At 43.0% G+C, this 21389-nt stretch overlaps 1 protein-coding gene across 6 annotated transcripts in view; it reads left to right on the forward strand.

Annotated features, from left to right (window-relative positions):
* NBEA (neurobeachin) overlaps window positions 1-21389 on the forward strand; it is a 1788010-nt gene that overhangs the window by 965702 nt on the left and 800919 nt on the right. For all 6 annotated transcript variants that reach the window (XM_085621699.1, XM_085621702.1, XM_085621701.1 and 3 more), the window contains one exon: window positions 1219-1283. In XM_085621699.1, the coding sequence (XP_085477825.1) occupies window positions 1219-1283 (65 nt within the window). The remainder of the gene's footprint in view (window positions 1-1218; window positions 1284-21389) is intronic.

The following is a 21389-nucleotide window of genomic DNA, read 5'->3' on the forward strand; positions in this document are numbered from 1 at the left end:
AAGGTGTGCTGTGTTCTGTAAGGCAGTCTGATGTCTCGGGCCAAGTATGCGTTATATGAAAACTTATAAATATATAAATACTACGACAATACATGCAGAAGCTCATATATATATATATATATATATATATATATATATATATATATATATGTATATATTTTCAACGAATGATTTAGATTAGAAGTCAATCCCCGTAACCACATTATACATTGAATTTGGACTATTAACAAGCATTATCAGTCTTAATCCACTAGATGTGGCCACCCATGTTGTGGAATGCTGTCAAGTACTTCCAACAACTCTCACATTTAACAAACTTGGACTACTAATTGCGAGAACAGTTGAGAGTCTATAGAATAGCAGTGGAAACATGCTCAGTGGATTCAACGTCATCTGAACTTGTTGATATTGCAATAGTTAGATGCTAATAATCTTACCAAGTGTCACAAAAATGTCTTCATTTCTGTGACAAGTAGTGTTGGGTTACATTGGGGTGAGTGAACTATCAATGTCCTTTGTTCTCCTTTTGAAATGAATTACTATGTATCCACCCATTAATCTGGCTCATCTGACATGGATCTTTCAAAGTCAGATCTTTCCCCTGTGTTTTCTCATGATAGTTTCACCTAAGAAAAATTATTAGTGAAGGCTTTGTGCAATTAATGTTGATGATGTGTGCTAATGCCATGTCCTGTTGCTTTATGGCTTATATAATCCACAACAGTTAAGTTTTATTGGCTTTTTGGTGGTTGTGAAAATGCTCAAGAAGATAATAATTTGCAGGTGAACATTTACTAAGAGTGGTAGTAAAATGTGTTTCTCTTGCCAGTGGCCGAAGACATTGTTCTTTAAGCTTTATGAATAAAAACAGGGAGCCGCGACCAATGGCCAAATGTTGAGAGATTATTACCAACGGAATGAAGTTCTGAATCAGTGAGCAGACGAATCTGTCAAAAATCTGCCTTTTTGGCAAATGCCCCCCATTTGCTGTGCCAGATGTCTTTAATTGCGTATATATTAATGTCTGCTGAAAATACCCTTAGTGTCGTTATTGATAAATGTGCCAATTATCCGATCTTGGATCGTTAATGAACTAAAACCAAGGCACAGACAGTGAAAGTATGTTGAATGACGATGCCCTCTCACCAATAACAAACAGTCAAGGTCACAAACCATTTGCTTTCATTCTAAGAAGTGCAATTCCTTCTCTCCCTCCAGGAATGGCAGAATTCTATTCAGAAGAACGCAGGGCTTGCATTTATTGAGCTCATCAATGAAGGAAGGTAATTATGTTTGTAACTCTTATGACGTGTAATCTTCTGCAACCTTGCTCCCATGGACCCAGAAGCACCTTAGTATTACTCCATTTGTGTATTCTGGCTGACTGTTCTTAAGGACATCTTTGTTCCTTTGTATTTGCTTTGATTTGATATTTTAGCATGTATTTATGGTTTAGTCCGCCTAGAGGTTGAGATTTCTTGCATTTGTTTTGTTGCATTATAAAAAAAAAACTAACATAGGCCTCTGAGCAACTGCTCTGATGTATACATATGAATAATAATCGCTGTAAGTTGTAGCAATGTTTGTTTGCACGAAAAGACAATGAAGGTTAGGGGGTGTTGGTCGGGTTCGTACCACCATCCTACTAAGTTTCACGGTTGTTTTGTCGAGAGGATCAGGCGAATTCAATCTGTACTTCCATCTGCCGCCCCATCTGCTTTGGGCACACTGTGCGCTCGGCGTCTACACCTTCCTGGCGAATCGTCAATTAATGCGAGGGAGTGTTGGCCGCTCAACATGGCGCTGTCCAGGGTGCTTCCGGCGGATACTGCCGATCGACAATAAAGCCTTCGTTCTACGAATCGTATAGACATCAAGGATTGTGCAGTGTATTCGGGGATATGTGTCTGTGCGGAGATGCATTGTTTCACGCGCCTCTTTGCGCAGCAGCTATTTTCTCTGCTCTATTTCTTTAAATCCAGCCGTGCGACGAGAAGAAGCGCGCGCGTGCAGCTGGCACCGGAGACTTGTAAACAGATGCAGCCCAGTGCTCTGTGGCTCTCGGAGCTTCTGAAGACATGGGGTCTGAACCTGCAGGAGCCGGGATTGATTGATGGGCACTAAATGTGCACTTGGCTTCATCTCAAAGCACGCTTCCCATGTAATCAGTTTTACATTATAGACTGTATATTTCAGTGTGGATTTCATATTTTTTTCTAGTTCATATTCCTTATAAAAGTTTCAAATACACACAGAAAAAGCACGTGTACTTTGCACACTCACATTATTGAAGTTTGATGCCGATAACCACACAGCAGGATAAAAGGGTACTGAACTGAAATGAACAAAAACAGAGCAAAAGTTGTTAAGATTAAAGAAAACATGCAAGAAAAGAAGAAAAAAAGTAAAATAGACCTTCAGCGTGATGGTACTTTAGGAAATTGAGACAGACGTGCACGGACTACAACAATCATTATATTCTATATCGCAGAATCATGAGCCGAGGAAGGACAAAGCGAGATGGGAGATGGTTTGCACTCCATTGCCTATCATCCCATTGAAGTGATTCATCAGTGCCCTCAAAGTGTACTCGGAGTGGTGTTGCATCCACCCACTACCCAACATTTATGATTATCGAAGGTTCCTTAAAAATGTGCCAGTATAATGCCTTGTGTGTGAGTGTAGTGAGGAGGTATAGGGTGGCTTGAATCTTTAATAGCGTGCCTCATCCTAGAAAGCTGTGACACTTAAAGATCTATGCCATATCACCCTAAGAGCCTATAGAGCATCATGGGCAACTATTCTGACCCCTGGATAGATTTGTATTAATAGGCTATGTTGGAACCTTGGTGAATAGAATGATCGAGTGTGCCTCACGTATGTCACTACTGCTTTACTACTCTTTCAGGGGGCAGGCAGCTTAAATTCCCGAGAGATAGTTTAAAGTATCCTATAGAGGTAATGTCTGAAATATGTGAGACTTTCTGCTTCAGCTGAATAACTCTCACTGACGTATCTAATTAAAAGTAAAGCTAAAGAAAATACAATCATATGTATCTGGTTGTCCAAGTTGTCCTTCTATCTCCGTAAAAACCTCTGCCTTACTTAGACATTCAAAATGAAGTGACCCTTGTAAAGAACAATTGATACTTTAGCCATCAGTTTTGTGATTATATAGCATATTTTCTCCCAGGCGATACCACTTTTTAGGCTGATTGTTGCATACTGAGGACAAGATTTACAAATCTTGGATCTGGATATTCAAGAGTAACTTGTACCCAATACTAGAGTAAGACACTATTCTCACAGAAAAACATGAATTGGACCACCCATATTTGGCTGTGGGTATCCTGGCATGGGAGTTAATGTCGGTCTTAACGAACTATATAATTGGAGATGGATTAAGATACATTCATATAGAAAACATACCTGTTTTGGCCTCAAGAATAGAAACAAAATCATTTTAAGACTTCATTATTTCAGAGCCTCAATATTTGTTTTGTCATAATATTTTCCTAGGCATGAGGCTTCCGACTTCCCCTCCATCGTATATGTACTCTATTTTCAGAGACTAAATTATAACCCTTATGTGGTACATGTTGTAAATGGGTTTAGAGAAAAATATTGTCATGTTGTCTTTACATACCCTTCCAATATTCAAAAACATATGTAAGTGCCCTCTTTAACATTGATTACCTTGATTCAGTTTTGTCCTGGACAAAGTTTCTAATGTAAATACAAAAGGAGAAAGATAGAACTGCAATTTAATGCACTGTTAAGGAGGTGAAGAACATTACCACCAATCATAAATCCGTAATATAATAAAAACCAAGTTGTAAAGTTAAAATTTAAATATAATTTGTTAAAGCATGCAAATTCTGTTAGTACCAAAATGCATTTGGATAACATGGGCATCTATTAAAAAGAAAAGTATAGATGTTTAGATGGATGAGTCATTGAACCATTGAAATGTGTCAGACACTGAATGAAATTAGTCAATTCCCCACAAAATGTACTTGATCCCAAGGTACCGAATGTTAAATTACCTGATCCAAAGGACAAAAACTTGACGAGTTTAAAATGTCTTATTGATAATTAAAATGGGGTAAACGCAGACTGTATTTGAGGTCAATCTAATGGTTAAATATAAATCTTAATAGTCAAAAATTCTTAATTCAAGTAGGAAAATGTCTTAATTTCAGAAATTCTTCTTAGGCCAACACGTGTTTCATGACAACATGTCCCTTCCTCAGGGCCAAGATAGTAATATTACAAAATGCTGTAATTATGATACAACAGTACAGGAATAATTGACATGATCACAATATAATAACAGTATGAATAAAAATAGATCATAATGAAAGAAATGGGAATGATGAGAAAGAATGCAAATGCATGAATTCGGCTGCCCGGCACACTGAATGTTGAGCTGCACCCATTTCCTCAAGACCAGGGATAAGCTTAACACCTTGCATAATGAATCCAGATTTGTGGCTACAAAGTGTGTTTATACCCTTCCTACCCCTCACTGGAGAACGGAGAAGCTCTTCCAAGTAGCCCAAGAGCAAACAACCGACACATGTAGGTAAGCTGAGTGCTCACTGTGCCAGTTGTGCACACTCCCTCACCGTACCAAAGCTTGCCTGTTGTTTTCTCACCTCTATGGGACCTCAAGCTGTCCTTTTCTAGTAACCACTAGCCTCCACCAGGCAAGAGCATGGGCCCATCACCAGCATATTCAGCTTACGTGCTGTAAGAAAACTTCACAAGCCACACTCCCTTTGACCCTCTCCTGCTTTCCACAGGACCAGCAACTAGTTGGCCTGTGAGCTATCCGAATGCAGATGTCACAAACAGGTCCTGAGTAGTTATAGTAGGTGACTTTGCATCTGTGGGTTCATACTGAATCCCCACCTCCCCCCCAAGAGTAAGAATGCTATCTGCCTCACTTTAGTACCTTGACCTTTCCTGCCCCCTCCTGGACGTGGAGCCATTGGCGTGGAATAGCCAGAAGCCCTGAATCATGAAGTAGACGTGTTTCAACATATCCTCAAACTCTAACCGTAAACTGGGAGTTGAGCAGACTCCCAGAGCCCACCACTCTTGGCTGTGAACGCAGAGCCTCTTGATTCATTTGTGTTAGACTCTTACGTGCCTTCCATACAGTTTGCACCAGTCATATTTGAGTGTTGGTGTACGATTTATGATGTTTGTAATCCAGTATTTACCATACACACGCACCTTTTTCAGAGTTCATTTGGGATGCAATGTTGTCATCATCTATGTTCTTTTTTTTGTTTATGAAGAGTCCACCGTTTGCAAACATTTAGTAATCAAGAACAGTTCAAACTATGTATAGTATGAGTGCCATATGGCCAACTGCATTTCATTGCGTTATTTTGTTGCTTTTTTTCAATTTTTGCAATGTACATTTTTAGTCACCAGTTTTAGTGTACATTTATTTATATATTTCTGAGATTGTTCTTATTATTTATTAAGTATGATTTCACCCAGGCATCTTGGTGTTAGGATAAAATAAAATCGTAAGAAGTACCATCATTCAAAGACGGAAGTAGTCAAAAACAGTAAAATAGATCAGAAAGAGCCAAGTGGGGGTTATTACAGGGGGAAGTACATACTTGAAAGTACTGAATCTGGAAATACTATGTGAATTATAAGGAACATTATTTCGGAGTTTGGTTCCCAGAACACTAAAACCTGTTTTCCCCACAGTGTGTCTTCTTAAACTGGGAAATAAGCAGAAGAGAGGCAGCACTTGAGTGTAGTGGCTGCGCAGGTTGGTAAGGGTTCCGTGGATTAGTCGGAGTGCCTTCAGATGAATCCTTGACTTTATACGAATTTTCTGAGCTCTTTCACCAATCCCGCGGTCATGTGCTGAACCCGCTTCAGCTATAAGATGCAGTAATCTGGGAGGCCTCGGTAGGGCATTATATGAATCTGTATGGGTTAGAAAACAAGACTTCACCACCTGCTTAACTTCTCCGCAGGGACAAAGATGCAGATTTTCCTCAAAATGTTTAGCCGTGCAGACCCTGTGGATCAAAGTTACTGAATTTGGGGCAGGAATGACACCTTCTGACAAAAACACCCAGGTTCTACTGAGAAAATATATATAGGAAACAAATATTAAAATGAATGTGGCGATGTACCAATAGATCAAAATCCAGAGTCAAGCATAACTATCACACTTGAAAGTTCAATTAACAATTCATTCTTTAATATTTTTGTGAAGTTTTATATACTTTTTTTTGGCTTTTCTTTTTCCTTATTTATCCAACACAATGTTCATGTATGTGACATTATGACATCCTAACATGATATAGCAGATTTATACAAGATTAATTCATGATTTACAATTTATCAGACATTAATTTTTTCTGCTTTCAATTGTGTGGCAAAAATATCAAACAAAATTAATACATAATAAACATGGCTATTTTTATTTATTCCAGTCTACGCGCGTTTCGGCGATCAGCCTTCCTCAGGCAGCCATGATATTCAAGAATTCCTAAAGCATAATAAAGAAAAAGAATAATCTATGACCAATTGTACATCTACCGCATATTGAAGTGCATTTGATATTAAAAATGGCCCTATATCGGCCCTATACATATATACATTTATACATTTATATACATTTCGATCTCATCTTCCTATTTACACATTGATATTTAAGATAATAATCATCTCAGATCAAAAAACCAAGTGTATCTCAATCAAACATTTTTACAGTTGTAATCCATTCCCATGGCTTATGCTAACGACAAAAGTATTGCACCCATAGCAGCTAGTGACCCAGTAAACCTAGTGTGCCTCAATTAAGCATTACTGCAGTTTTAGTCTATTCTCTTGATTTGTGCTAACGTCTGAAGTGTTATGTCCATAGCAACTAGTGACCCATTAAAGATAATGAATAATATCATATCAGTCGCTTCATATGCCTAAAGACAACTAGAGACTTCAACATAATTTATTAACCAAACTAACTGTTAACTTTGTTCTAGGCTGTCATTGTTACCTGATGAGTATTGAATGTATCTGCTATCAAGGTTCCCTTTGTGTGGCAGATGTTCATCGCTATATTTTTGGTGGCGTTTTGAATAACCGCGTACTATATATCCATACGTTTTTGTCGGGGTTGCTCTACTGAAAAATAACCGATAAAACAGATTGGTATAGTATTTAACACCAGAATGAAACCGAAGGTTACCTATCTGGATAACTCAAAAGTACTTACTTAGGGCAACAAAGTTGTTGTATGTGTCTTATCGTGTTATTCTGAGTTCAGATGAGTAAATACAGTTGGAGTGGCTCCCTTCAGAACTTGCAGCGTGTATACGCGGGTTCTATTCAGGGAAATATAACAAGCGATGTGTTTTAGTGCATTATCGTCTAACCTTGTTGCTATAGTTTAAACCTGTGCACACGCGTTAATCTTCTCTTACCCGGTCAAGTCGGTTGTTATTATTTTACGTCGCTAGTGCCGTCTTAGAGGTTCAGTCTTCCAGCAACGTATTTGAAGTTTAGCGATCGTGCTCAGCCAGACCTAGGAGCATATAGTTGAAGTTAATCAATGTGCTCCACTTCTGAAAGTTTTAGTTTATTGCGTTATGCTCAAAAAACGCACAGCTAACTCCCCGTAGTGGTCGCGTAACACTCACCTCGTCTTCAGAGTCCTTTCTCCCCGTTACCAGCCAATCATAAAGGTAGAAAGGGGACTGGTGATTGTAACGCTGCATATATACTCAGACATGCTCAACCATTGGTCAGTTTACTATGTCAATTGCAATCTGATTGGTTGGCAATCAAGCCTCCATTTGGCCAACTAAAAGGCTTGGAAATGTTCTATACAGATAGCAACGGATCTTTAATGCGTCCATGGCGTTATTGTAATACATAACACACTCAATTTAAAGTCTCTAGTTATATGAGTGAATAAACCCGTCGTTCGCCGCTATTTATTTGAACCAACATCGACATCAAAGGTTACAAGATGTTCACTGGCTAAAACAACACTAGTTGTTGTATCGTATGGCTTGACTCCATGGTATCTCACTGTTCAATCCTCTCTTATAGGCGTCCAGTGAGAATATCCAAAACACTTCTCTCCTTTTTCGGATTTCAGTGCCTTGTGTTCCACTCATGTTGATTTTTTCGAGGATCAGCCATCGTATGTCTTTTATAGTGTGTCTGTGCTCAATAAAGTGTAGGACCAATGGCGCTTGTACCTTCTTGTTTTTAATCGCTGACCTGTGTTCCGTCAAGCGAGTTGCCATCGACCTTGATGTCTCCCCTACATATGGTTTTTCGCAAGGGCACAGAATGGCATAAATAATATTGGTGGATTTGCAATTGGTTAGACATTGTAAGTTTATTTTAACTCCATTTATGGAGTATTGTCTAACTTCCAGAGCTGACTCACAAGCTAGACACGACCTGCATTTGAAATTTCCTTTAACAGGCGGTAGGCCATCAATTGTGGTCTGGATGGTTGTAGAAATCTGTTTTGGCATTCGTGATCTTGTTACTAGATCTTTAAGATTTTTATTTTTGCGATATGCAAACATTGGCCTCGGTAACTGTTCTGATTCTGCTCTTGTCGCATTTAAAATATGCCAGTTAGCATTGATGATTTGGCATATGCTGCCATTCATTGTGCTATGCCGTGTCACCATTACAAGTCGGTTCTGCTCTTTGGGGGGTTTTTTTCTCAATAAGCTTTGGCGATCATAGTATCGAGCTCTTTTGTAAGAGTCTCGTACTAATATTTTGGGATATCCTCTAGATATGAATATTGCTTTCATTATTTCTGATTGTTGGTCATAGTCACTAATGCTAGTACAGTTCCTCCGAAGACGGAGGAACTGTCCACACGGAATAGTTGTTTTCTGCAAACTTGGGTGGTAGCTTGAAAAATGTAACAATGTGTTACGAGCTGTGGGTTTACTGTATAGATCTACTGATAACATTTGTCCTTCAGATTTTATGTTAACATCTAAAAATTCAATATTCGACTTATCACTTTTTGCTACAAACTTGATATTTGTGTCACACAAGTTAAGCCATAATACAAATTGTGTTAAGTCTTCCTCTGTACCATTCCAGATATAAAAGACATCATCAATGAACCTGGACCAGCTTGTGGTAGATTCACTAAATGGGGCCACTTCATTGTAGATGTATCTCTCTTCATAGTGTGCCATGAAGATATTGGCCACCGTTGGCGCACACGAAGCCCCCATACTTACTCCTTGGGTTTGCTGAAATAGCGACCCATTAAACTCAAAAGTGTTCTCTTTGAGCACTATTTCCAGACATTCTAGTATGAATTGGGATGGGCATTCTATATTGTAGGTGTCAATAAACCACCTTACGGCTTCCAATGCTCCCACCTGGGGGATATTGCTATAAAGGGCCTCAATGTCCATTGTAACAAGAAGCTGAGTGCTCTGGTTAAAATGGATTTGTTCAACTTTATTGATGATGTCGGTGGTATCCCTTACATATGATCTTATTTTGGGGACATGTGGGCGCAGTAAAGCGTCAACATATTTTGATAGCGCTTCTGTTGTAGATCCGATAGTGGTAACAATAGGCCTATAGGGGGGGTCTGTAGTGTTTTTATGTATTTTTGGAATTCCATATATTGAGGCCATTTTTGGTTTGGCCACATTCAAAAAAATACATTCTTTCTCGCAGATGACCCCTTCTTCCAAGGCTCGGGTAGTCAGATCCTTGATCATTTTTGTTGCCCTTTTTGGTTCTCCACCCTCTCTTCTGGAGCGGGAGGATTCTGTGTTGGAAAGGTGAGAAGTCGACAGACCACGTCCCTCAGTCCCTTCTTACGATCAGTATTGTGTTAAGAAATTGTTCTAAAGCCAGCTCTGGATGCCTACCACGCAGTCACATAACTGTCCAATAGAGTTTGAGGATTGCGGTTTTAATTGGGGAAGACACTGTGCATCATTTGCATATGATACGGTGGTAAACCTACATGAGTGTATTCGACCAAATAATGGCTGGATGCACCGGTTAAGCATGTTTGGAGACAGTTTCGAGCCATGAGGGACCCCACACTGTAATGATGTAGCATTCCAGCGGAAAGGTGTAAGAGCCACTCTTTGAGATCAGTTAGTTACAAAAGGAGGCAAACCATCATAGTGGTCTTGTTTTAGATTGAATACGGTTCACTGGACGTCCCTTTATTATGAGCAGATGGGATCTACTGACCCTTGACTCAACCTTCACAGTACCTTTCTGACTTAGGTTTTGACTTCCCAACTAAGTTCTGGAGAGCTGAGGACGGCTAGGAAGCCAAATTTCAATTGCAGACTGAGTGTTAGTGGGGTACACCTGCAATCTCACATTTGATATTGCCGGGCTATACTTGCAGCTGCAACAATTGAGCGAAAACTGTAATCAAACAATGATCCGAGAAGTATATGAGTCATCTAATCCATAAATGTAAGATCAAAAACCTACACCTCAAATATATTTTCTGCCCATCAAATAGTTTCCCAAGCTTATATTTCCAATTGATAATTACTAAATAATTTGTGTGCCCCAGTATGTTAGTATCACCAATCAGAAATCTTAAATATGAATGTAATTCAGATACATCCACTAGAGCTAGAAATCCTGTTAATTAGCGTTAGCGCTTTCCGTTTGGGTTGCATTCTTTGTGTCCACTCCCCTGAGAAACCTTCAAACTTTCTTTATTGCCAAGAGTTCCTTCAGGAGTAATTATGGCACCTAGAACCGAGCTGCCTAAGTCCTACAAGTCTCCAGACCATTGTGCAAGCCTGTGGTCCATCTTGTCTGATGGTACCCAAGTCCCTGGAAGTCCTGGAGAGCATTGCATGGTTTATCTGTTGTGCCTCTCTAGGGGCTTGATGTACAAAGCATGTTTGTGTTTGCAAACGGCCCAATTCGCAGATTCCTGCGAATGCAAAAATGCCTTTTCTGATGTGCAGAGCCCAAATTGCAATTCAGGAACCTTGTTACCAAATTGCAATTTGGGTTTGCGATTCGGTATTTGGAAGGGGCATGTTTTGGGCATCCCTTCCAAATACTGGTTTGCATTGATATGTACGAACGCCTTGCAACTGAAATGCGGTCACAAAACATTCGACTTTAACACCAAATCAAAGTTGGTGGTAACCCATTATCAAAACCTTTGAGAATGGCTGAATAAATATGTTTTTAAGAGCAGGGAGTGGTCCAAGGGACAACTGCCTGCTCTTAAAAAATGAAGCTGGATTAAACGCATCCAGTTTCCTTTAAGGAAAATGGCCGCCTTTAAAAAAAAAAAGAGATTGCTTTATTTAAAAACAATCACAGACATGGTGGTCTGCTGACTCCAGCAGGCCACCATCTCTGTGATGGCAGCGAATCGTAATGAGTCACAAATTGCAATCTACCTCATTAATATGAATGAGGTAGGTCTATTTGCGACCCTAGCGATTTACTAATTACGATTCACAAAAACTCGCAATTAGGAAATCGCTATACCTAACTTTCGTACATCTAATCCTAGATGTCAGAAAATTAGGAATTCTTCATCTCCGCCTAAGGGAACTCTGTAGAAGCACTCCAAGAATTTGTGATATGTTGCTTCTAGATGCCCCATCTGAAGCACATATGTAAAGGAATTTGGCACCAAATGTGTTGGCACTAGGACAAGTATATGCAGAATCTCTTTTCATTTGACCTCAGGGTGCTATTTGAAATGAAGTTTTGAAAATTCAGAATGGAACCAGCGGGGTAGCTTGTCATGCCAGTCCAGGGCAGCTTGCCTCTGTCAATACTCTCTGTGCGTGCTCCATTATCATCGCCCACAAAAGAACTGGCCAAGTCTCACTGCTATTGTAACAGAGAACCTAGTGTTCTGCTTCAGCCTCCAGGAACACCTACTCCCACTCAATTCAATGATCTTTTTTTCAAAGTTGTTTACCATGAGCTCCCTCCAGGCCGATCCAAGGCTGTGGGACACTTTAGGAATATTCACCAGCACCTTCTTGAGGAAGCATTGCTCTGGAAATGAGTCAGAGAACCAGTCTACATGAAGCCCCCTCTGAATCCATGGTTGCCACTTTCCTTACTCAATTCTTCAGCTGTGCCTTTATCAAAAGGGAGCTTCTGCACCAGTGGAAGTCTGTTCTACTATTACATCCAGGGCTGGACTGGGAAACCAATGCAGCCCTGGCAATTTTGTGGGCCAGCCCTTACCCTGGGGGGGGAGGCAGGGGAGGCGTGCATGAAGCACTGCTGCTTAACAAAACTGACCCCAGCACTGCTGCTTTGGTTACTGGGGGCTGATATTGCAGCATCACTTCAAAACCGACCCCCACTGCTCCAAAACGGCCCCCCACTGCTCTAAAACCGGCCGCCACCACTCCAAAACCGGCCCCCAACACTCCATCACCAGCCCCCATCCTTTCAGCTTCCCAGCCAAATGCCTGATGCCTGCTACGGCCAGTCCAGCCTTGATGACTTCCCATAGATTTTGTTGAGTTTGTGGAAGCCACTCCTGTTTAAGTGAGCAGAGCTCCTTCATTTCCAAGGGACAGTCTTGCTAGTGGATGACACAGGCACCACATACTAACCACGCAGTCTAGCCTTGCTCTTGACCAGGCCCAAAGTAATTCATTTCCACATAGCGGCCTAACAAAGCCTATGCATACATACGAAGCTAGTTGCATGCCCAAACGAAATGTATAGGTTGAAATGTAGTTAGGAAACCCACTGCTTTTTTCATTTTGTGTTGCCCGAAATTCAAGCATGGGACTTTTGTGTCACTGGCCTCTTTGCAGTTTCTCCTGCGGCAGGCATCTACTAGTTCAGGACTACAGTAGGATTTATATCGTGAATATGTGGCGTTTTGTTTTTGGCACAAGCAACAAAATGGTCCTGACAGGACAAACATTTTGAAAAGAGAAACAAATTCTTACATGAAACAAAATGTTATTTATCACATATTGGTCTCTGTGTAGAAAAAGAGTAAATAGGAAATACAACATCAGGGCCAGATTATGCGGAATATCGTATACATTCACATTTTGTACTTTATGCAAATAATTCAAAACATGATAATGGTTCCTCCATTGGGTGAAAAAGTGTAAAAGAGGTGCTAGTGCAAAGTGATAAGTGACCAATATTTACAAATCAAAAGATGGAATTTAAATTGCATTGCATGCAAGCAACTGCATGACACCTGTCACCAAATAGGGGTACGCTCCTATTATTTTTACTTGCCACTTAGAAGTTGCAGTGTTATTGGAAAACATTTCTGTCTCACTATCCCTATTACTTCTCACACCTCAAGACCTAAAATACTAAGCAGAACTAGGACAAGTATCGTAGATTGCCAATATTTAAAAAAAAAAAAAAAATTCTAAACAGTCAGTAAGGTAAGATGCAAAACATCATTTCTAATCACCTCTTAGTATCTGATAGAGACTACGAGCCGCAGATCCCTTAAGGTAGAATTATCCCCAGGCGTGAGACTGGATCCGGAAAATCTTTTGCCACAGCATCCCTGCGTGCCGGGGGCGGTACCACGCGACCCCGCCCTGACGTCATCCGTGGACGTGACGTAAGCGAGGTCAAAAAAGTCCCACCCCGGGGCGCTGATGTCAGTTTCCTTCTTTTCCGCGTGCAACGCGGATCCGGAGTGTGTTCCCTTGACATGTTTTCAGGCCTCTTTTAACGCCTTTGAGTTGGGAACAGTGTGCAATGCCTTCGGGTTTCAAGACGTGTGTTTCTTGTGCACGTCAGATGTCGGCAATGGACCCTCACCCTATTTGTATCTGGTGTTTGGGCGAGCACCATGATTCTACGGACTGCAAAGCTTGTCAGCATCTCAAGCCGAAGTCCCAGTGGGAGCGCCGGATGAAATTGCTTTCGGCCCGCTTGTCCAAATCGGTCTCGTCACAGCGTCTGTCTCCTACCTCGGAAGGGTCCAGAAGCCGCCGATTCCGGCTGCGGCATCGCCCTTCACCGAGTCCCCACGGGTGTCATTTGCCATGCCGTTTACGGCGTCATGTCTTGGTGTTTCCACCTTGTTATCCGCCGGTTCGGCCTGGGCCTCTGCCTTGTTTCCAGGGGGGCTAGGGTATTCCTGGTGCTCTCCTGTGTTCTGGTTGCCAGCTTTCGGTCTGTACTACATGTGTCTCACTTCCCTTTGCTTTCCCCCTCTTTATCTTCTGGCCGGTCCCACTTCTCTTCGTGAGCGGGATGGTGCTACTGGGACGGTCCTTCTCTAGGGCTTGTTCTGGGGTTCCCTTTCCTCTGTCTTCGTCTTGCGCTCGGCTGGTTCTGGGCACGCTGCTTCATAGTATTTACCAGCTGTCTGCTGCGCACGCCTGGTAGTTATGGTCCACCTCCGAGGGCCTCGGCGTCCAACCGTGTGCTCCTGTCCCTTGCTTTGCTGGGGCTTTGCTCGTCTGTGTCTTCCTTCTCACGTATGCGCTTATCGGCTGTGGAGCCGTTCCTGCCTTGTTCCATGCCTTGGGACGGACAACCGTTCAGCTGTCCCCTTCGCTGTGTGTGTTCTCCTGAGGCGGGCTCTGCCTCCGTTCCTCCTCTTCTCCTTGGATTTGCGGGTGGTTCTTTTCTTCCTTTGGTACTCGCTGGGTGCTGTCTGTCCCTTTGGGTTTTCTGGCGGACGCCCTTTGCTCCTCGGGTTGGCTTGTGGTATCCTGGCCTTCCCTTCTCCTTGTTCTTGCTTACTTCTGCTTGGAGGGGGCTGGGCCGTCCTTCCTGTCCCCATGACACATGCCCTGTTGGGGCCCTGTGTTCTTCCAAGCTGGTGAGGTTCTCTCGCACCCCTCCTCCCCTCTGGGTATGGCTAGGGTATCTATTCTACGTTAAGGAATCTGCGGCTAGTAGTCTCTATCAGATGTACAAGTTACTTACCTTCAGTAACGATGTATCTGGTAGAGACGATTCTAGCTGCAGATTCCTTCATGGCCCGCCCTTCCTCTCCGTTCTGCGAGGACCCTTCAGCTTGGTCTTCTGCACTCACCTCCCCCTGGGTGGCATTTGTTTTCTGCGGGTGCCCTCTTTCTCTTCCTCCCTGGCGGGATGCTTCGTTCTGTTTCTTTGTTCCACTCCTTCTTTTCTGGTAATTGGACGGTAGGTTCATGTGTACTTTTGCATCCCTGCACCCTGGTTCTTCCAGTGTGGGGCCTACTCATAATCTTCTCCCTTTTTTCATTGCTTGGGGTTTCTGACTCCTCTGGGTTGGGGCCTCTTGGCTGTGCCTCATCCCCTAGTTTTTACAGGGGATACAACACTCCTTGATGGTGTTGTCTTGGGGTGATTTGTCGTTACTCATCTGTTCCGGACTTGTTGCCCTTCACTGTTATAGATTGTGGTTGCAGACTTTGTTGTTTGCCACGACATTTTTCACATGTTTTTTCTGCCTCCAGGGAGGATATCGCCTTCACTTTGCAGAGTTGCTTTTCAGAGCGGCGCTCTGCTCTTTCCTTTCCATGAATTTCAGTAACGTAGTGCTTGGAACTGTCCCTAATGGTGCTGTTCCTCACCATTCGCTTCTTCCCTTTCTGTTTCACTGATTTTTTTCGCACACTGTTCCCATACTTTCACAGTTTTGTTTGAGATGGCTCCGCATTGTGGCGCTGAAAAGTTCTCCGAAGAAAACTGACGCGGAGACGGCGTGGAACCCGCCCTGGAAGCCGCCGGGAAAAATGCAACGATGCAGCGTCCAGTCTCCGGTGAAGAGGAGACAAGGAGACGACAATCCTCCGGAGAGGAAGGAACATCCGGAGAAGAGTCGACGATCCAACGTCGGGACGTCGCCAGGGAGTCCACCACAGGCACTGGAGTTTCCTCGATCGGCACCGAAGCGTCCACCAGGGGTGCCGAGTTGACCTCCACCACCACGTGCCTCATCGGAGAAGGGGGCGGGGTCGGAGCAGAAGCGGCCAATGAACGGCGCCGAAAAGGCGCTGGCTCGACCTCCGAAGAGGCAGCCGCCTGCGCAGAGGAACGAGAGGGGCTCGGGGAGGTGCCCCGGGTCCCGGCCTCCACCCGCGGCGCCGCCAGGTCCGGGGAGGAAAGCCGTCAACGCCGGACAGGCATCGGCTCGACCTCCGGTAAGACAGCCACCTGCCCCGAGGACCGAGGGAGACTCGGGGATGAGCCGTGAGTCCCAGCGACCTCCTTGCAGCGAGGCAAGGACGCCGTGGGTCGAAGAGGGGAACCCCGTAGGGCCGCGCCTCGACGACACCACACCTCCAAAACCTGAAACTGGCCCCCGGCGAGTCCGCAGAAGGCCCCGTGCATGGCGAGGGATCCTCGGACGTCTCAGGAAGAGGAGGGGGCCCAAAGAAGCCTGCAGAGCCATAGCGTAGGCCTTCATCTGGGCCCTTGTCACCCCAATGCCAGGAAACGGCGATAGGGTGGCGACGGGCGAGGGCACACATCCCGAGAGGAACCCGCGCCCTCTGCAGAAGGAGGACAGGCCTCGGTGGCAAGCTGTAGGACATATCAGCGGGCAAACGACGCCCGTAGGACCTTGGTGAAGGGCGATTCCGATGCCGGAATCGGCGGCTTCTGGACCCTTCCGAGGTAGGAGACGGACACTGTGACGAGACCGATCTGGACAAGCGGGCCGAAAGCAATTTCATCCAGCGCTCCCGCCGGGACTGTGACTTGAGATGCTGACAAGCTTTGCAGTCCGTAGAATCATGGTGCTCGCCCAAACACCACATAAAAATAGGGTGAGGGTCCATCGCCGACATCTAATGCGCACAAGAAGCACACGTCTTGAAACCCGAAGGCATTGCATACTGTTCCCAACTTAAAGGCGTTAAAAGAGGCCTGAAAACAGGTCAAGGGTGGGAACACACTCCGGATCCGCATTGTACGCGGAAAAGAAGGAAACTGAAGTCAGCGCGCTGGGGTGGGACTTATGTGACCTCGGTGACGTCACGTCCGCCGTCAGGGCGGGGTCGCGTGGTACCGCCCCCGGTGCGCAGGGATGCTGTGGCAAAAGATTTTCCGGATCCAGTCACACGCCTGGGGATAATTCTACATTTAGGAATCTGCGGCTAGAATCATCTCTACCAGATACATCGTTACCGAAGGTAAGTAACTTGTACATTAAGTAACCTAATGCCAGCTGCACAAAGCATTTTTCCAGTTGCAAATGTCCCGATTTGCAGAATTGGGCCGTTTGCGACCAGAAAAATGTTTTTCAAATATACAAACTGCAAAATGCGATTCAGTAACTTTTACCGAATTGCATGTTGCATTTGCGATTCAGTAATTGAAAGGGGCATGTTTAGGCCGTCCCTTCCAAATACCGATTCAGTGATGTATGTATTACTGTTTTGCGAACAAATTCTAGTCGCAAAACAGTAATACTTTACCACCAGTTTGAAACCGGCGGTAGTGGAAAGGGTTCCTTGGGTTCCCTTTCCCGTTAGAAAATGTAAATAATATTCTTTAAGAGCAGGCAGTGGTGCACAGGCAGTGGTCCCAAGGACCACTGCCTACTCTTAAAAAAATGAAACTTCAAGGTTTCATTTGTTTCTTTTTAAACACATCCCATTTTCGTTTAAAGAAAAAGGGCTGTAATAAACAAAAAAATGAAAAAATTATTGCTTTAATAAAAAGTAATCACAGACATGGATGGTGGTGTGCTTACCTCAGCAGGCCACCATCCTGTGATGGCTGTGGTTCCTAATGAGTCGCAAACTGCGATTTGCCTCATTAATATTCATGAGGTAAGCCGATTTGCGACCCACAAGGAATCCCTAAATGAAACTCCATCAGTTTCATACATTAGGAATACCAATTTCCTAATTGCGATTCGGAGAGAATCACAATCAGTAAAGCGGTATTCCTAATTTTGTTCATCTGGCTCCTAATGTCCACCAGACGAGAGTAACTATCAATAGTGCAGCAGGTGCAGTGCACCGGAGCCCGTGGCAGTCTTACTACACTACAAATAGCTTAATTTAACACTTGATTATTTCTCTTCGCCAAAGCATTTTACCCCTATACGTTCCCTGTGCATTTGTCAGAGAACAGCGGTTTGAAGTGGCTTTTGAATGACATAGGTGATTTGTAAGCACTGTTTCTCATAACTCGTTTTATTGGCCCATCCTGATGCGAGATTTTTTGTAATGTTTTCCCATACTGCTGGACGTTTTTGTTTGTTTTGGTAGTTAGATATTTGAGGCTAAGTAATGATAAACCGAGGTCTGATTGTCAAGAGCATGGATACTAGAAAAAAAGGATATTAACATCATCCTTCAAGATTTAACCATCTGCCCGTCCATGAATTAACATAATTACTGTCCAATGTGTCCAAAAAGTATGCTTCAATCCAAAATAAACAATTCCTAGGCAGGCTTTTATACCTACGTTTTTTTTGCAAGCGATGTCTTTAAAACGCAATCCAAATATATTTGCACTTTGTAAAATGTGTTCCAGTCTTTCATTATCAGCACCGCGTTTTAATCTGCTCTTCAGAGACCACAGATAGGAATCTGAAAAGTGGGAATTGATATAAATATTTATTCTACTCAGCTGCTAAAGCTGAGAATGCGAGTCATCCATCATGGCCGGGGGGTGTAATTGTGCAGTTGTCAACAATTAAGAGGACATAAACAGTTGATGAATGTGCTGCTGAATTAAAGTGTTCCCAAGGACAGGCTGAAATTATAAACTGAATCATTTAAAGGGATATTACAAAGGAGCTTTATAATTAAAACAAAGTGTGGGTAATGGAATGTAAAATTGCATATAATCTCAAAGCAACAATGATGGGATTTTATTGTATTACATTTTGAAGCGGAGAACAAGAGAGCTAAGGATTTTTGATGGGAAATTTCGAGTCAACAGGTTTTCCAGAAATATGTTTTTTAATTGGACAACTTAAACAAATGGCTTATAGTAGTTGAGACTCGTATTAAAGTGGAAATTAATTGACTTAGTTGAACTTGTAGAATCTCAGTCTCCTTGCACGTGTTTTTGAGCCTGCTCCTTAACTTTTAAGGTAAAGAATTACAATTCCTTTTTGAAAATTGGTATAAAATGAAATAAACCATTAGGCTGATTTAGGGATGGGTTGTAATAGAAAGCATGCCAAAAAAGTGGTAGATTCTCTGCCTGGGTTTCTAAGAGCCTAGGGGCCATATGTGCAAAGCATTTTTGCTGTCGTAAACGGCCCGATTCCCAAAATCGGGCCTTTTGCGACAGCAAAATGGTTTCCCAAATGCACAAACATCCAAATTGTGATTCTCCAGAATCGCAGTTTGGGTGTAGAAATCTCTATTTTGGTTGGGGCATGTTTACAACGTCCCTACCAAATAGCGATTTCCAGTGTAATGTTTCAAGGTTTTGCGACCAAAATGCAGTCACAAAACCTTGATATTTTACCTCCAACTCAAAGTTGGTGGTAATGCATTCACAAACTGGAATGGGGTACCGAGCAACCTTAACCAGTTATGGAAGAGAAACCTCCCTATGTAGGAATATTAGTTGGTCACCAACTGTTGTGAACTTAACTCCGTGAAAGACTCCCAAGTATGCGTGACAATACACTTAATAACAGGTAAGTAAAAGGTCCCTGACATACTGGAAAACAACTCAAGTATGTTTTGGAGGCTAAACATGTGATCATGATTCCACTTTTAAGGGATGCATTTCAGTTCCTGGAATGTCAGGGGTTGGTGGTTAGACTTCTACAGTTGACCACTAATTATGGTAGGGTTTTCACAAGTGTTTCACCAAAGACTAGTACTTTGATAGAGAAACCTCCACTGCTGTTGCAGGCAACACTAAAGGCGGTGGATTTTCAAATCTCACACACACAGATAGAAAGGGAAGGTTGTCTCTGTGTGAACAATTAGGTCTTAGGCCAAAGAAATTGTTTTGGTGCTTTTGCTGGTGTTGCTCTTTCAAAAACGGCCAATGCCATTCTTGTGGCTTAAGGTTTTCCCATGAGAAGATGGTTGCTGGTTTCTAACATGCCGGTTTGGGGTTTTTACTCTCTGAGGGACAACTGATATAGTTCACAAAAGGGCTTTATTAAGGACCTCTTGCCATGTATCTGCTGCTGTGACTTCATCCCTATTCATCATCCTCAAGCTTGTATATCCTGGCCATTGGTTGTCATGGAGTAGCAATGGAAGATATCCATCCATTATGAACGTGGGTCATTATGATGCCCCTTTCTCCATTGTACTTTTATCCCAAAATTGCCAGTGCCTTAATTGATGTTCTGAATTTCTCCCAATGGAGATGGCCACCATCCACATACTTCTCGGAATGGGCCTTAAACTGTGGCTATGAATTTGGAGGAACCTGGATAGGATTCACTGGGCCGTTGTTGAGGGATGCAACTATAGTTTCTGCTTCTGCTCTATTACTTGTGTTTCCTGTTCCTATCTGCTTGCATCTTGCGATTAGCTAGCACGCACCCGATCAGAACAAAAAGTGAAGGGAGCTTAGTGAACACGTTTATAATATATATATATATATTTTTTTTTTAATGCTATTCTTTGAGGGTCCTAATCGTTCCCCAGAGGTACCCTCTCTTGTCATATAATGGGCACAAAACTGGAACCCTTTGGTCTCCATTCTTTTACCATTAAAGACCAACCCAATCTATCCAAAAATGCATCTAAAAGACTCAAACACCAGCTCCTCAAAACCTGCCCTGAAACAGTTATTTCAGATCCATGTTTCTGCACTAACAAGGTTAACCAATGACCTCATCTTTTAAACCAAAAAACGTGCACAATGAAGGAATGTCTCTTATTCCATGCTTTGAATCGCAGACACCAAGAAAACACCTTATGGCATCACGCTATCTGTCTCTCCTTCGCCCATCTGCAATGCGAACGTTATCATATCCCTAAACAACAATTGTAATATTCTAATACAATCTTCGAATGACAATCTAGCTACAATGAATGAGATCTTCTCTATCCTCAAGAAGGTGGAACAATAAAAATGTACATCCCCTCCCTAATCACCCTAGCTACCCTGATGGCATTCTCACACCCGCCCAGCGTCCTTGGTTACTCCATCAATCAGCTACCCCACCTACTTTACTAACCTAGCCACATCAGACTCCTCATCCCCTGCAGGGCTTAGGAATCAAGTGGTGAGTTGCCAACCCATAGCACATGCCTCCCCGGCTCCTATATGGACAAACCGAGATTCCTTCATCTCTGGACCCTCTCCCGCTCAATCTCCTGTCCGTTGAACTCTTCTGCAAGGTTCCCTTAGGTACGCCCACAGCTTCCCCTTATGCCCTGAAGCTCTCTTCCTTGGAACCTATACCCCCCAACTTGATTAACCTCTTGCCACCCACGTCATCAGTGCAG

Source organism: Triturus cristatus, chromosome 8, assembly GCF_964204655.1.
Source record: "Triturus cristatus chromosome 8, aTriCri1.1, whole genome shotgun sequence".
Lineage (NCBI taxonomy): Eukaryota > Metazoa > Chordata > Amphibia > Caudata > Salamandridae > Triturus > Triturus cristatus.